General features: G+C 37.0%; 1 protein-coding gene across 3 annotated transcripts in view; it reads left to right on the plus strand.

The window, feature by feature from the left end:
• The window catches only part of GUCY1A2 (guanylate cyclase 1 soluble subunit alpha 2), a 586,113-nt gene that overhangs the window by 494,938 nt on the left and 73,337 nt on the right, over nucleotides 1-17,838 (plus strand). For all 3 annotated transcript variants that reach the window (XM_059874953.1, XM_059874952.1, NM_001191341.1), the window contains one exon: nucleotides 196-350. In XM_059874953.1, the coding sequence (XP_059730936.1) occupies nucleotides 196-350 (155 nt within the window). The remainder of the gene's footprint in view (nucleotides 1-195; nucleotides 351-17,838) is intronic.

The following is a 17,838-nucleotide window of genomic DNA, read 5'->3' on the forward strand; positions in this document are numbered from 1 at the left end:
CTCAGTGGACATGAGTTTGACCAAACTCTGGGAGATGTTGAAGGACAGGGAAGACTGGCATGCTGCAGTCCATGGGGTCACAAAGAGTTGGACATGACCTAGCAGCTGAACAACAGTAACAACCTCTCATTAAAATAATTGCATACCAAATGAAAACATAAGCATACCCTTTTTCTTTTTCCTTTTCTTTTTTAGATGAGGATAGGCATTCACTCAGGCTCTGTGCTGGCTGGAGTTGTTGGGGTAAGAATGCCACGATATTGCCTGTTTGGAAATAATGTCACGCTGGCAAGCAAATTCGAATCAGGAAGTCACCCTCGACGCATCAATGTCAGCCCAACCACTTACCAGTAAGTGTTCTTTGCCATTGCCTAATGCTAATAGCCTGTCACTTGTGACACTCTATTTTTTCTTGATCCTGTTATTCTCTAATAATGAGTAGATCCATCCAGTCTGAAAGATAGCAATTACGACACAAAATTTAAATTGCACCCTAAGAAAGGACCCAGAAAACTTGACTTGATTGAGAGGTAGATCAGGTTTGTCATTTCCCACAGTCTCTGTCCTTCTTAGGTATTCCTGTTTAAAATACAGGAGAGAAAATATTAAGAGTCTGCATCACACTGGAAATTCTAATACTTTCAAAATGTTCCTCAATGTTTATAAAAGTCATTTGACTTTGGATATAAAGATATTTGTCTCTTTTATTTTTCTGGATAGTGAATATAAATAGGGACTCTAAATATATACTGGGTACAGAGTAAAACTTCAAACTTTATCTATCTTAAAGGTCATATCTGACAACTCTACACATTTTGACAGCTGAAATAAACTTTATTTTGTGCCTGGTAGATGTCATCTCACCCACTAGATATTAAGCTCCATATGGGCAGAGACCAAGTCTGTTCACCACTCTATCTCCAAAACTTAAAAAAAATTTTAGCACGTAATGAGCCCTCTATAAATATTTATATTTATATAAATATAAATATAAAATTTATATTTAATATTTATATTTAATATAAATATTTTTATATTTATATTTATATATTTATATTTATATTATTATTTTTATATATAATATATATATTTATATAAAATATAAATATATTTAATATAAATATAAATAAAATTTATATTTAATAAAAAAAATTTTATGCATTGGTAAGATAAACATCTCTATACTAAGAAAGCAGTATGAATATCTCCTGATTGGTTTTGGCTAAATGTTAGGTAATGTGTGTGTGTGTCTGTGTGTTTAAGTCACTCAGTCGTGTCTGACTCTTTGCGACCTCATGGACTATACAGTGCATGGTGCATGGAATTCTCCAGGCCAGAATACTGGAGTGGGTAGCCTTTCCCTTCTCCGGGGGATCTTCCCAACCCGGGGATCAAACCCAGGTCTGCCACATTGTAGGCAGATTCTTTACTAGCTGAGCTACAAGGGAAAACCAATGTTAAGTAAGCTTTGGTGTAAAAACTGTTTCACTAGTTCCATGATTTAAATGACTCAGATATCACGTTCTTAAAACTGTAAAGTAGAAATAGTGCCAAAGATATTTTTTATTAACATGGCTACCACGTTTACTCAGGTTAACAACAACAGCAAAAATCCCAGGAGCAGAAAGCTTAAATATATACATAATAAATGTTGGTTTATAATAAGAAACAAAATGGTGGTATTTTGAAATTTTTGATACCACATCTATATAAAAGGAAATTAAGTTTTTTTAGATGAAAGATAAATATTTCCTGATTCCTGAGGAGCACATGAGAAAGGGAAGAAATTACAAATATAAAAGCAAGAAAATGTTTCCTAAGAACTACATGTCATTTTAGGGTATTTATGTAAGGGTATTGCCTCTTTTCAGTTTCTCCCAATTTTTCTGACACAATTTTGGGCATAATATAGATGATGTCACAAAGATTTCCATGTTAAATCTCTTCAAAAGCTTCAGCACTGATCTGAAGCTTCTCTAGATCTGTGTACTTTGGGCTCTAGACCACAGGGTAAGGAAAATTCCTGAAGATCAACCCCCAAACATATATCCTTTTACCATGGTTATGATTTTTCCCATCATGGAGCTAATATTTATGTTTCCTGTTTGTATAAGTCAGTGTAGATTTACAGAAACTCCATTATTTAAAAACTGATGTGTAAAGAATGGATCAACCATGCAAGGAGCTCATACCCTAAGCTTAACTGTCATTGCTCTAGCTGGCTTTATTTACATGTAACTAATAAAGGAAACCCCACAAGTCACACAGAGTCTGAGCATTTTGGTGCTGTCTTTAAATTTTCATAATCTTTATCACATTGATGGAAGTTTGTAATGATACTTGGTGATCTATAATGTCTAAAAAATTGAATCATTTCAAATATAGTAAGCATTGAAACGTTTTATTCTATTATGATATGCCCCACCTCCAACAACTTCCCCCTGATAAAAACATAAATGGGGCATAGATCAATACATTGGGCTGCCATCTGTGTAGACTGTAAAAGATACTGTCTCTTACTGGTCCCAAATCTTGTAATTTCTACTAATACTTTATTTAATATTCCAAGCACTATGATAGGCACTAATGTTACAACAATAAACAGCATAAATATGATCTCCATCTTCATGGAAGAGACCACAAATCAAAAGGTAAATGTATGAAAGTAAACACTTTATTACAATAGACTAGTACTGAGGTCAAGAAACCCTGAACACAGTATTAGAATAAGAGGAGGAGTAGACTAAAATAAGGATGAAGAAAGAGATAGACTGAAATCAGACCAACTGAAGCTATAATACATGTTAAGAAGTTTCAATTTAACCCTAAGAGCAAAGAAAGACATTGAAGAGTTATAAGCATAGGTGTGACTTGGCCAGATTTGTACTTTAAAAAGATTTCCAAGGTTGTAAAAAGAGAACAGATTAGGAAGGGCACCAATCCAGTGATTGAAAGGAAGTAGTCATTCTCATTTCCTTGATGGAAATGTGGCTAATTACTGAGATCCTAGAATCCAAACTATTTGATGTTTCAACTTGTCTTCCCATGTTTTAGAAGAGCAGTTGGACCAGTGACTGTTAACATCCATTTTTATCTGCATGCTGCGTGCTAAGTCACTTCAGTCATGTCTGACTCTTTGCAACCCTATGGACTGTAACCTGCCAGGCTTCTCTGTCCATGGGATTCTCCAGGCAAAAGATTGGAGTGGGTTGTCATGCCCTTCTCCAGGGGATCTTCCCCACCCAGGGATCAAACCCATGTCTTTTATGTCCCCTGCATTGGAAGATGGGTTCTTTACCACTAGGGCCACCTGAGAAGCCCATTTTCATCTGAAAGTGAAAGTCGCTCAGACATGTCCAACTCTTTGCGACCCCATGGACTATACAGTCCATGGAATTCTCCAGGCCAGAATACTGGAGTGGGTAGACTTTCCCTTCTCAGGGGATCTTCCCAACCCAAGGATTGAACCCTGGTCTCCCGCATTGCAGGCAGATTCTTTACCAGCTGAGCCTCAAAGGAAGCCCAAGAATGCTGGAGTGGGTAGCCTATCCCTTCAGCGGATCTTCCCAATCTAGGAATCAAGCAGGGTCTCCTGCATTACAGGCAGATTCTTTACTAACTGAACTATCAGGGAAGCCTTTATCCCCACCTTGGAAACCATCAAAAACAATTTACTTTGGTTCTTGATACGTTTCTAGAACACTAAATATAGGTATATGATCTCAGTTGACTGGGTTTTCAGATTATGGATGTATTTGTGACTAATACAGAAAGCACATTTGTGCTTTCTTTTGGTTTTATACATACCATTTACACTTCAGCTATGTACAATTGTTCTATTTCACATAGTATAGGTGACTTATGAATCCACAGGTATAGAGTATACTTCCCTTTCCATTTTACTCACAGTGAAATGCCTGATGGACTTTTCAGGGACATTCCCTATGAGGAAATATAAACATAAAACTGAAGTTAAAGCAAATAGGAATTTGTGAAATAAAACTAAGTATTAAGCTCCTAAGAGCTGGAAATTTCCAATTGTACTTCCTGAATTAAATGCTGTAAAGTGTCCAATATTGGCTGGTTATTTTGAAATTTTCAGACAAGTTTTTAAAAAAATTTTTTAACATTTTAATTTTATTGGAGTATACTTGGTTTACAGTGTTGTGCTAGTTTCAGATGTACAGCAAAGTGATTCAGCTATATGTATAAATATATTCATCCTTTTTTAGATTCTTTCTCATATAGGTTATCACAGAATATTTGATAGTTTCCTGTGTCTTGCTGGTTATGAGTTTCCTATGTCTTGTTGGTTATCTATCTTATATATAGTATAGTGTATGTGTTCATCCCAAGTTCCTGATTTGTTCCCCCATGCCCCACGTTTCCATTTGATAACTGTAAGTTTGTTTTCAATATCATTAAGCCTGCTTCTGTTCTGTAAATAAGTTTATTTGTATCTTTTTAAAAACTAGATTCCATATGTAAGTATACCTTATGTACCACCTCTTTATTCATTCCTCTGTTGATGAACATTTTGCTTACTTCAATGACATGGCTATTTGTAAATACTGCTTCAGTGAACATTGGGGTGCATGTATGCTTTTGGATTATGGTTTTCTATGGATATTTGCCCAAAAGTGAGATTGCTAGGTCTTATGGTAGTTCTATTTTTAGCTTTTTGAGGAACCTCCATACTGTTCTCCATAGTGGTTGTACCAATTTACATTCTCACCAACAGTATAGAAGGGTTCCCTTTTCTCCATACCCTCTCCAGCATTATTTGTATATTTTTTTGACAAATTCTTTTAATTGGAGTATAGTTGCTTTACAATACTGTGTTAGTTTCTGCTGTACAACAAAGTGAATCAGATCAGCTATAGGTATATATATCCCCTCCTTCTTGGACCTCCTGTCCACTCCTTCCCCAACCCACCCATCTAGGTCATCACAGAGCACCAAGCTAAGCAACTTGTGCTACAGAGCAGGTTCCCACTAGCTCTCTATTTTACACATGGTAAAGTGTATGTGTCTCTTTTAATCTCCCAATTGATCTCACCATCACCTTCTCCACCTATATCCACATGTCTGTTTTCAACATCTGCATCTCTAATCCTGCCCTGCAAATAGGTTCATCTATACTAGTTTTCTAAGGGATTCCTGCACACAGTAGTAGACATAATGGTCATCTGAGTTAAATTCACCCATTCCAGTCCATTTTAGTTCGCTGATTCCTAGTATGTCAACGTTCACTCTTGCCATCTCTTGTTTGACCACTTCCAATTTGCCTTGATTCATGGACCAAGATAATCACCATGGTGTGATCACTCACCTAGAGGCCAGATATCCTGGAATGTGAAGTCAAGTGGGCCTTATGAAGCATCACTATGGACAAAGCTAGCAGACGATGATGGAATTCCAGGTGAGCTATTTCAAATCCTAAAAGATGATGCTGTGAAAGTGCTGCCCTCAATATGCCAACAAATTTGAAAAACTCAGCAGTGGTCACAGGACTGGAAAAGGTCAGTTTTCATTCCAATCCCAAAGAAAGGCAATACCAAAGAATGCTCAAACTACTGCACAATTGCACTCATCTCACACACTAGTAAAGTAATGCTCAAAAGTCTCCAAGCCAGGCTTTAGCAATACATGAACAGTGAACTTCCTGATGTTCAAGCTGGTTTTAGAAAAGGCAGAGGAACCAGAAATCAAATTGCCAACATTTGCTGGATCATCGAAAAAGCAAGAGAGTTCCAGAAAAACATCTATTTCTGCTTTATTGACTATGCCAAAGCCTTTGACTCTGTGGATCACAATAAACTGTGGAAAATTCTTCAAGAGATGGGAATACCAGATCACCTGACCTGCCTCTTGAGAAACCTATATGCAAGTCAGGAAGCAACAGTTAGAACCAGACATGGACCAACAGACTGGTTCCAAATAGGAAAAGGAGTACGTCAAGGCTGTATATTCTCACCCTGCTATTTAACTTATATGCAGAGTACATCATGAGAAACGCTGGGCTGGATGAAGCACAAGCTGGAATCAAGATTGCTGGGAGAATTATCAATAACCTCAGATATGCAGATGACACCACCCTTATGGCAGAAAGTGAAGAGGAACTAAAAAGCCTCTTGATGAAGGGGAAAGAGGAGAGTGAAAAAGTTGGCTTAAAGCTCAACATTCAGAAAACGAAGATCATGGCATCTGGTCCCATCACTTCATGGGAAATAGATGGGGAAACAGTGGAAACAGTGTCAGACTTTATTTTGGGGGGCTTGAAAATCACTGCAGATAATGATTGCAGCCATGAAATTAAAAGACACTTACTCCTTGGAAGAAAAGTTATGACCAACCTAGACAGCATATTTAAAAGCAGAGACATTATTTTGCCAACAAAGGTCCATCTACTCAAGGCTATGGTTTTTCCAGTGGTCATGTATGGATGTGAGAGTTGGACTGTGAAGAAGGCTTTGCACTGAAAAATTGATGCTTTTGAAGTGTGGTGTTGGAGAAGACTCTTGAGAGTCCCTTGGACTGCAAGGAGATGCAACCAGTCCATTCTGAAAGAGATCAGCCCTGGGATTTCTTTGGAAGGAATGATGCTAAAGCTGAAACTCCAGTACTTTGGCCACCTCATGCTAAGAGTTGACTCATTGGAAAAGACTCTGATGCTGGGAGTGATTGGGGGCAGGAGGAGAAGGGGATGACAGAGGATAAGATGGCTGGATGGCATCACTAACTTGATGGACGTGAGTCTCAGTGAACTCCGGGGGTTGGTGCTGGACAGGGAGGCCTGGCATGCTGCGATTCATGGGGTCACAAAGAGTTGGACAAGACTGAGCAACTGAACTGAACTGAACTGATACTAGTTTTCTAGATTCCAAATATATGCATTAATGTATGATATTTTTTTCTCTCTCTTTGCCTTGTTTCTTCTGTATGACAGTCTCTAGGTATAGCCACATCTCTGAAAATGGCACTATTTTGCTCCTTTAAATGGCTAAGTAATATTCCATTGTGTATGTGTAACAAATCTTCTTCATCCAATCTTCTGTTGATGGCCATTTAGGCTGCCACCATGTCCTGCCTATTACAAATAGTGCTGCAATGAGTATTGTTATACATGTGTCTTTTTGCATTGTGGTTTTATCAGAATATATAACCAAGAATGGATTTCTGGGTTATATGGGACTTTTATTTTTATTTTTATTATTTTTTTAATTTATTTTATTTTATTTTTTAACTTCACAGTATTGTATTGGTTTTGCCATATATCAACATGAATCCACCACAGGTATACCTGTGTTCCCCATCTTGAACCCTCCTCCCTTCTCCCTCCCCGTACCATCCTTCTGGGTCACCCAGTGCACCAACCCCAAGCATCCAGTATCCTGCATCGAACCTGGACTGGTGACTCATTTCATATATGATATTATACATATTTCAAAGCCATTCTCCCAAATCATCCCACCCTCTCCCTCTCCCACAGAGTCCAAAAGACTGTTCTATACATCTGTGTCTCTTTTGCTGTCTTGCATACAGGGTTATTGTTACCATCTTTCTAAATTCCATATGTATGCATTAGTATACTGTATTGGTGTTTTTCTTTCTGGCTTACTTCACTCTGTATAATAGGCTCCAGTTTCATCTACCTCATTAGAACTGATTCAAATGTATTCTTTTTAATGGCTGAGTAATACTCCATTGTGTATATGTGCCACAGCTTTCTTATCCATTCATCTGCTGATGGACGTCTAGGTTGCTTCCATGTCCTGGCTATTATAAACAGTGCTGCGATGAACATTGGGGTACACGTGTCTCTTTCAATTCTGGTTGCCTTGATGTGTATGCCCAGCAGTGGGATTGCTGGGTCATAAGGCAGTTCTATTTCCAGTTTTTTAAGGAATCTCCACACTGTTCTCCATAGTGGCTGTACTAGTTTGCATTCCCACCAACAGTGTGAGAGGGTTCCCTTTTCTCCACACCCTCTCCAGCATTTATTGCTTGTAGACTTTTGGATAGAAACTATTCTGACTGGCGTGAAATGGTACCTCATTGTGGTTTTGATTTGCATTTCTCTGATAATGAGTGATGTTGAGCATCTTTTCATGTGTTTGTTAGCCATCTGTATGTCTTCTTTGGAGAAATGTCTGTTTAGTTCTTTGGCCCATTTTTTGATTGGGTCATTTATTTTTCTGGAATTGAGCTGCAGGAGTTGCTTGTTTATTTTTGAGATGAGTTGTTTGTCAGTTGCTTCATTTGCTATTATTTTCTCCCATTCTGAAGGCTGTCTTTTCACCTTGCTTATAGTTTCCTTTTGTTGTGCAGAAGCTTTTAATTTTAATTAGGTCCCATTTGTTTATTTTTGCTTTTATTTCCAATATTCCGGGAGGTGGGTCATAGAGGATCCTGCTGTGATGTATGTCAGAGAGTGGTTTGCCTATGTTCTCCTCTAGGAGTTTTAGTTTCTGGTCTTACATTTAGATCTTTAAAGCCTTTGACAAAATTCAACATCCATTTATGATAAAAACTCTCCAGAAAGCAGGAATAGAAGGAACATACCTCAACATAATAAAAGCTATATATGACAAACCCACAGCAAACATTATCCTCAGTGGTGAAAAATTGAAAGCATTTCCCCTAAAGTCAGGAATAAGACAAGGGTGCTCACTTTCACCATTACTACTCAACATAGTTTTGGAAATTTTGGCCACAGCAATCAGAGCAGAAAAAGAAATAAAAGGAATCCAAATTGGAAAAGAAGAAGTAAAACTCTCACTGTTTGCAGATGACATGATCCTCTACATAGAAAACCGTAAAAACTCCACCAGAAAATTACTGGAACTAATCAATGAATATAGTAAAGTTGCAGGATATAAAATCAACACACAGAAATCCCTTGCATTCCTATACACTAATAATGAGAAAATAGAGAAATTAAGGAAACAATTCCATTCACCATTGTAACAAAAAGAATAAAATACTTAGGAAAATATCTACCTAAAGAAACTAAAGACCTATATATAGAAAACTATAAAACACTGGTGAAAGAAATCAAAGAAGACACTAATAGATGGAGAAATATACCATGTTCATGGATGGGAAGAATCAATATAGTGAAAATGAGTATACTACCCAAAGCAATCTATAGATTCAATGCAATCCCTATCAAGCTACCAATGGTATTCTTCACAGAGCTAGAACAAATAATTTCACAATTTGTATGGAAAGACAAAAAACCTCGAATAGCCCAAGCAATCTTGAGAAAGAAGAATGGAACTGGAGGAATCAGCCTGCCTGACTTCAGGCTCTACTACAAAGTCACAGTCATCAAGACAATATGGTACTGGCACAAAGACAGAAATATAGATCAATGGAACAAAATAGAAAGCCCAGAGATAAATCCACGCACCTATGGACACTTTATCTTTGACAAAGGAGACATGAATATACAGTGGAGAAAAGACAATCTCTTTAACAAGTGGTGCTGGGAAAATTGGTCAACCACTTGTAAAAGAATGCACTGGGACAACCCAGAGGGATGGTACGGGGAGGGAGGAGGGAGGAGTGTTCAGGATGGGGAACACGTGTATACCTGTGGCGGATTCATGTTGATATATGGCAAAACCAATACAATATTGTAAAGTTAAAAAATAAAATAAAATTTAAAAATAAATAAAAATTAAAAAAAAGAAACTAGAACACTTTCTAACACCACACTCAAAAATAAACTCAAAATGGATTAAATATCTTAATGTAAGACCACAATATCTTTTTTTTAAATAATTTAATTTATTTTTGGCTGTGCTAGGTCTTAGTTGCTGTGCCTGGACTTTCTCTAGTTGCTGTATGTGGGCTTCTCATTGAGGTGGCTTCTCTTGCTGTGGAGCACAGGCTCTAGGATGCATGGGCCTCAGAAGTTGTGACACATGGGATTAGTAGTTGTGGCTCCTGAGCTCTAGGTCACAGACTCAGTAGTGTGGTGCATGGGCTTAGTTTCTTCCTAGATCAGGGATCAAGCCATGTCTCCTGCATTGGCAGGTGAATTCTTTACCACTGAACCACCAGGGAAGCTCTATTGTTTGTAGATTTTTGGTGATGACCATTATAAATGGTGTGAGATGATACTTCCTTAGTTTTGATTTGCATTTCTCTAATAATTAGTGATATCAAATATCTTTTCACATGCTGCTGACCATCTGTATGTCGTCTTTGTAGAAATGTCTACTTATGTCTTCTGCCCATTTTTTTGATTGGGTTTTTTGTTGTTTTGATATTGAGCTGCATGAGCTGTTTGTATATTTTGGAGATTAATCCTTTGTCAGTTATTTTGTTTGCAAAATAACTAAAGTCTGTCTTTTTTCATATTTATGGTTTCCTTTGCCGTGTAGAAGCTTTTAAGTTTAATTAGGTCCAATTTGTTTATTTTCACTTTTTTTTTTCATTACTCTATGAGGTGGTCAAAAAAGATCTTGCTGTGATTTGTGTCAAAAGTGTTTTTCCTTTCTTTACCTCTAGAGTTTGATAGTGTCCAGTCTTCCATTTAGGTTTTTAATTTATTTTTAATTTATTTTTGGGTATAGTGTTAGGGAGTGTTCCAATTTCATTCTTACCTGTTCAATTTTCTTAGCTCTACTTATTGAAAAAACTGTCTTTTCTCCATTCTATAGTCTTGCCTCCTTTGTCATACATTAAGTGAGCCTAGATATGTGGGTTTATCTCTGAGTTTTCCATCCTGTACCATTGATCTCTATTTCTATTTTTGTGACAGTACTGTACAATCTTGATTATTGTAACTTTGTAGTATAGTCTGAAGTCATGGAGCCTGATTCCTCCAGCTTCATTTTCTTTCTCAAGATTGCTTTGGCTATTTGGGGTCTTATGTTTCCATTCAAATTGTGAAATTTTTTGCTCTAATTCTGTGAAAAAATGCCATTGGTAGTTTTATAGAGATTGCACTAAAATCTGTATATTGCTTTGGGTAGTAATAGTCCTTTTTATGATATTGATTCTTTCAATCCAAGAGCATAGTATATTTCTTCATCTCTTTGTGTTGTCTTTGATTTCTTTCATCAGTGTTTTATAGTTTTCTTAGTAAAGGTCTTTTACCCCCTCTCATAGGTTTATTCCTCAGTATTTTATTATTTTTGATGTAATAGTAAATAAGATTGTTTCCTTAATTTCCTTTCCTAATCTTTTGTTGTTAATGTATAGCAATGGAAGAGATTTCTGTGCATTAATATTGCATCCTGCAACTTTAGCCAATTCACCAATTAGCTTTAGTAGTTTTCTAGTGGCATCTTCAGGATATTCTATGTATAGTTTCACGTCATCTGCAAACAGTACCACTTTTATTTCTTTTCCAATTTGTATTCTTTTTATTTCTTTTTTTCTCCTCTGGTTGCTGTGGCTAGGACTTCCAAAATTATGTCGAATAAGAGTGGCAAGAGTGAGCATCTTTCTCTTGTTCCTGATCTTAGAGGAAATGTTTTCAGTTGTTCAGCATTGAGAATGATATTTGCTGTGGTTTGTCATATATGGCCTTTATTATGTTGAAGTAGGTTCCTTCTATTCCCAATTGCTGGAGAGTTTTTATCATAAATATGTGTTGAATTTTGCCCCAAACTTTTTCTGCATCTATTGAGATGATCATATTGTTTTATTCTTTAATTTATCAATATGGTGTATCACATTGATTGATTTTCATATGTTAAAGAATCCTTGAATCACTGGATAAATCCCATTTGATCATGGTGTATGATCCTTTTAATGTGTTGTTGGATTCTATTTCCTAGGATTTTGTTGAGGATTTTTGTATCTATGTTCATCAGTGTTATTAATCTGTAGTTTTCTCTTTTTTGTTATATCTTTGTCTGATTTTCCTATCAGGATGATCATTGCCTCATAGAATGAGTTTGGTAGTGACCCTCCCTCTGCAATTTTTTAGATGAGTTTGAGGACAGGTTATATCTCTTCTCTAAATATTTGATAGATTTTGCCTGTGAAGCCATCTGGTCTCAGACTTTAGTTTGTTGGAAGACTCTTAATTAGAGTTTCAATCTCATTACTTGTAATTGGTCTATTTATATTTTATGTTTCTTCCTGGTTCAGTCTTAGAAGTTTGTACCTTTCTAAGAATGTGTCCATTTCTTCAGGTTTGTCCATTTTATTGGCTTGTATTAGCCTCTTATGATCCTAGATATTTCTGTGGTGTCGGTTGTAACTTCTTTTTCATTTCTGATTTAACTGACTTGGGTCTTTTCTCTATTTTTTTTGATGATCTGTCTACTGTTTGTCAATTTTCTTTATTTTCTTGAAAACCAACTTTTAGATATATTTAATTTATTATGTTAGGTCTTATTATCCTTTTATTCATTTCTATTTCACTTATTTCTACTATGATCTTTATGACTTATTTCTTTCTGCTAACTTTGGGTTTTGTTTTGTTTTGTTTTGTTTGCTTTTATTATTATTGTTGATGTTGTTTTTGTTCTTTTTTACTCTAGTTGCTTTAGGTGTAAAGTTAGGTTGTTAATTTTCTTTTCTTTTCTTATTTTTTTTTTTCCTTTGAGGTAGGAGTGAATTGCTATCAGCTTCCCTTTTGCTGTGTCTCATAAGTTTGGGGTCATCATGTTTTATTTGTCACTTTATTCTATTTTTTTAATTTCCCCTTTGAAATCTTTGGTGAATTTTTGGTTACTTAGTAGCATACTTTTAGCCTCCATGTATTTCTATTTTTTAATAGTTCTGTTTTTTGTAATTGATTTCTATTCTCATAGTATTGTGGTCAGAAACGATATTTGATATGATTACAGTTTTCTTAAGCTTACCAACACTTGATTTTTGACCGAAAATGTGATATATCCTGGAGGATGTTCTTTGCACACTTGAGAAAAATGTATTGTGCCGCTTTTGGGTGGATTGCCCTGTAAACATCCATTAAGTTTATCTGATCTATTGTGCTATTTAAGGCTTGTGTTTCCTTATTTATTTTCTGTCTGAATGATCTGTCCATTGGTGTAAGTAGGATATGAAGTCCTCAACTATTATTTTGTTACTCTGGATTTCCCCTTTTATAGCTGTTAGTGTTTTCCTTATGTATTGATATATTCCTATGTTGTGTGCATAAGTATTTGCAATTGTTATATCATCTTCCTTGACTCTTGTAACAGCATTCTTTTCATAATCTATTTTGTCTGATATAAATATTGATATTCCAGCTTTCTTTTGATTTCCACTTGCATGGAATACCTTTTTCCATCTCTTCATTTTCAATCTCTTTGTGTCCCTAGATCTGAACTGGGTCTCATGTAGACAGCATATATACTGATCTCATTTTTATGTCCATTTGGCCAGTGTGTCTTCCAGTTAGAGCATTTAAACCATTTACATTGAAGCTAATTATCCATATGTATGTTTTTATTAACATTTTCTTACTTGTTTTGGATTTGTTTTGGGGGGTCTTGTGTTTCCCACCTAGAGAAGTGCCTTTAGCATTTGTTGTAAAGCTGGTTTGATGATGCTGAATTCTTTTAGATTTTGCTTGCCTATGAAACTTTTGATTTCTCCATCGAATCTGAATGAGATCCTAGATGGATGGAGTAATCTTGATTGTAGATTTTTCTTTTTCACACTTTAAATGTATCACACCACTCCCTTCTGACCTGCAGAGTTGCTGTGGAGAAATTGCTAACTTTTGGGGGATTCATTTTTGTGTTAGTTGTTGCTTTTCCCTTGATGCTTTTAACATTTTTTTTCTTTGAGCTTAATTTTTTATCAATTTGATTAATATGTTTCTTTGGTTGTTTCTCCTTGGGTTCTGTATGGGACTCTGCACTTCCTGGACTTGAGTGAGTTTTTTGCTTTCCCATCTTAGGGAAGCTTTCATCTATAATCTCTTCAAATGTTTTCTCAGACCCAATCTTTTTGTTCTCTTCTTCTGGGACCTCTGTAATTCAAACACTGGTGCATTTTCTGTTGTCCCAGTGGTCTCTGAGACTGTCCTCATTTCTTATCATTCTTTTATCTGCTTAACTGCTCTGTGGCAGTTATTTCTGCCAGTTTATTTTCCAGCTCACTTATTTGCTTTTATGCTTCAGTTATTCTGTTATTGATTCCTTCTAGTGTATTTTTCATTTCAGTTACTGTGTTGTTATTTACTGTTTGTTCTTTAGTTCTTCTAGGTTTTTATTAAATATTCCTTATATTTTCTCAGTCTATGCCTCCATTTTATTTCCAAGATTTAGGATCATCTTTACTATCATTACTCTGAATTATTTTTCAGGCAGGTTGCCTATTTCCTCTTCATTTATTTGGTCTTGTAAGTTTTTACCTTCTCCTTTGTCTGTACCATATGTGTGTGTGTGTGTGTGTGTGTGTGTGTGTGTGTGTTTAATTCAGTCCTTTTGATGACTGGGGCTGTGTTCCTGTCTTGCTGGTGTTTTTCCTAAGACTTTCAACACTTTAGTTTGTAGGCAATTGTGGAGAGTCAGTCCCAGTGCTGAGGTGAGGTCTTTAGGGAGTGCTCACATTGATTAATATTCCCTAGGATCTGAGGTTCTATGTTAGTCCAGCCATTTGGACTCAGCACTCCCACTACAGGAGCTCAGGCTCAATCCCCAGATTGGGAATCAAGATCCTACAAGCCACTCAACGTGACTAAAAAGAAAAGGAAACAAACAAAAAGGAGCAGAACTACAACAACGAAAAATAAAATTAGAAAAATGGAAAAAATATTATAAAAAATAAAAAGGAAAAATGCCAAAGCAAAACAGAACCACAACAGCAAAAATAAATAAAAGCCAAAAAGGGCTTGGCAGTGAAGAGAGGTGGGGCTCAGACCTGGGGCCCTCTCAGCTGAAAGAGGCCCTGAGGGAGCAAATCTTAAGCTCAGGACCCACATAGCCATAAGGGTCCCCAGAAGGTAGATTCAGGCCCAGGTCCCTAGAAGACTCGCTGGGGCCAAGTGGGCAGTGAAGACACTGGCCATGTTCCCCTCCAGTCTCTGATCCCCTGAAGGTCTCTCACCATCCCCACTGATTCCCACACTGTAGGGTGGCTCCTCTAAGTGTGGGAGATACTCTCAGTCCCCTGCTGCCCTTCAGGGGTTCTGGGTCCTCTCCTGCCTCCATTTATCCAGCTCTAAATCATTCCCAAGCCCCCAGGACCTGTATGGACAGAGGGCTGATATTCACACCCGGGACCCCAGTAGGGTTGCCAGGACCTGACCAGGCAGGGGAGACAGTGACTGTGTTCCTCTCCAATTCCCCAGTCTTCTGAAGATCTCTCCCTTTCCCTGTTGATCCCAGCACTGTGGGTGGACACCTCCCAGCATGGAAAACCCTCACTGCCCCCATCTGCCCCTCAAGAGTATTGGAACTTTCACATCTCAAATATTTATCCTCCTCATGTTGTACTAGGTCATGCAGAGATTCCTCCCATCCCCTTAGATATCTGAGGTCACCCACAGGTGACTTGTAGGTGCTTTAATTGTGAGGAGATATAAACTTCTTATCCTCCTACTGTACCAGCTTGACTCTGCCCTTTGTAGACTTTTTGATGATGGCTACTCTGACAGGTGTGAGATGACAACTCGCTATAATTTTGTGTTCCTCTGATAATTAGGGATATTGAGTATCTCTCCATGTGCCTTTTTGTCATCTCTATATCTTCTTCCAAAAACTTTTTAGATTTTCTGCCCATTTTTTGTTTGGGCTGTTTGTTTTATTGACATAGAGTTGCATGAGCTGTTTACATATTTTGGAGATTAATCCCTTCTTGGTCATATCATTTGCAAATATTTTCCCCTACTTTGTAGGTTATACTTTTGTTTTGTTGACAGTTTCCTTTATGGTGCAGAAGCTTTTAAGCTCAATGATGTACCATTTGTTTATTTATTTATTTCCGATGTATAGATCAGTCTTATGGACTCTGTGGGAGAGGGAGGGGGTGGGGAGATTTGGGAGAATAGCATTGAAATATTTTTTCTTATTTTAATTACTCTCACAGTGAAAATCACTCAGCAGTGTCCAACTCTTTCCAACCCGGTGGACTGTAGCCCCCTCAGGCTCTTCTGTCCATAGTATTCTCCAGGAAGATCTACTGGAGTGGATTGCCTTTCCCTTCTCCAGGGGATCTTCCCAACCCAGAGATCAAACCTGGGTTTCCTGCATTGCAGGCAGATTCTTTACCATATGAGCCACAAGGGAAGCCCATTACTATCAGAGATTGATCAGAAAAGATCTTGCTGCAATTTATGTCAAAGAGTCAAAGAGTGTTCCATCTATGTTTTCCCCTAAGAGTTTTATAGTATCTGCCTTTACATTTAAGTTTTTAATCCATTTCAAGTATATTTTTCTGTACAGTGTCAGGTGATACTCTAATTTCATACTTTTCTATGTTTTCCAAGAACCATTTACTGAAAGATTGTCTTATCCGTTGTATATCCTAGCCTCCCTTGTTATAGATTAACTACCATAGGGATGTGAGTTTATTTCTGGGATGTTTATCCTATTCCATCCATCTATATTTATGTTTTTTTTGTGCTGTATCATACTGTTTTGATTATTGTATCTTTGTAGTATAGTCTGAATTCAAGAAGTCTGATTTCTGCAACTTTGTTTTTCTTTTTCAGGGTTGATTTGACAATTTAGGGTCTTTTTTTCAACTTTTTTTTTTTAATTCCTCTAGTTCTAGGAAAAATGACATTGGAGTTTGGGTAAGGATTTTTATTAAGTTTATAGATTACATCAGATGCTATAGTCATTTTGAAAATATTGATTCTTCCAATCCAAGAAAATCTGCTTATGTCATCTCTGATTTATTTTATCAGCATCTTATACTTTTCAGAGTAGTGATTTTTGCTTGCTAACATGGCTTTATTCCTAGGTATCTTATTCTTTTTGAAGCAATGGTAAACAGGGTCATTTCCTTAATCTATCTTTCTGATCTTTTGCTGATGCATGTGTGCAGTTACCCAGTCCTATCTGATTCTTTGCAACACTATGGACTGTAGCCTGTCAGGTTCCTCTGCCCATGGGATTCTCCAGGCAAGAATACTGGAGGGGGTTGCCATTTCCTCTACCAGGGAATCCTTCTGACCCAGGCCCCAGGCACATGTTTCCTGCAGCTTCTGCACTGGCAGGCAGATTCTTCACCTCAGAGCCACCTTGGGAGCCTAATCTTTTGTTGGTGTGCAGAAATGCTATAGATGTCTGTGTTTTAACTTTTTATCCTGCAACTTTACCAAATTCATTGATAAGCACTAGTAGTTTTCTGGTAATATCTCTAGATTTTTCTATATGTAGTATAATGTACAGGAGGCAGTGACCAAAACCATCCCTAAGAAAAATAAATGCAAAAATGATTGTCTGAAGAGACCTAACAAATAGCAGAGAAAAGAAGAGAAGTGGAAGACAAAGGAGGAAAGGAAAAATAGACCCATCTGAATGCAGAGTTCCAAAGAAGAGCAAGGAGAGATTAAAAAAAAAGCCTTCCTAAGTGAACGACGTGAAGAAATAGAGGAAAACAATAGAATGGGAAGGACCAGGGATCTCTTCTCTATGCCAGAAGTGAAGAGGAACTAGAGAACCTCTTGATGAAGGTGAAAGAGGAGAGTGAAAAAAATGGCTTAAAACTCAACATTCAAAGCATGAAGATCATGCCATCACTTCATGGCAAATAGATGGAGAAATAATGGTAACAGTGACTGACTTTATTTTCTTGGACTTCAAAGTCACTGTGGATGGAGACTGCAGCCATGAAATTAGAAGAGGCATTTTCCTGGGGAAAAAAGCAATGACAAACCTAGACAGCATATTAAAAAACAGAGGTATT

Source organism: Bos taurus, chromosome 15 (assembly GCF_002263795.3).
Source record: "Bos taurus isolate L1 Dominette 01449 registration number 42190680 breed Hereford chromosome 15, ARS-UCD2.0, whole genome shotgun sequence".
NCBI lineage: Eukaryota > Metazoa > Chordata > Mammalia > Artiodactyla > Bovidae > Bos > Bos taurus.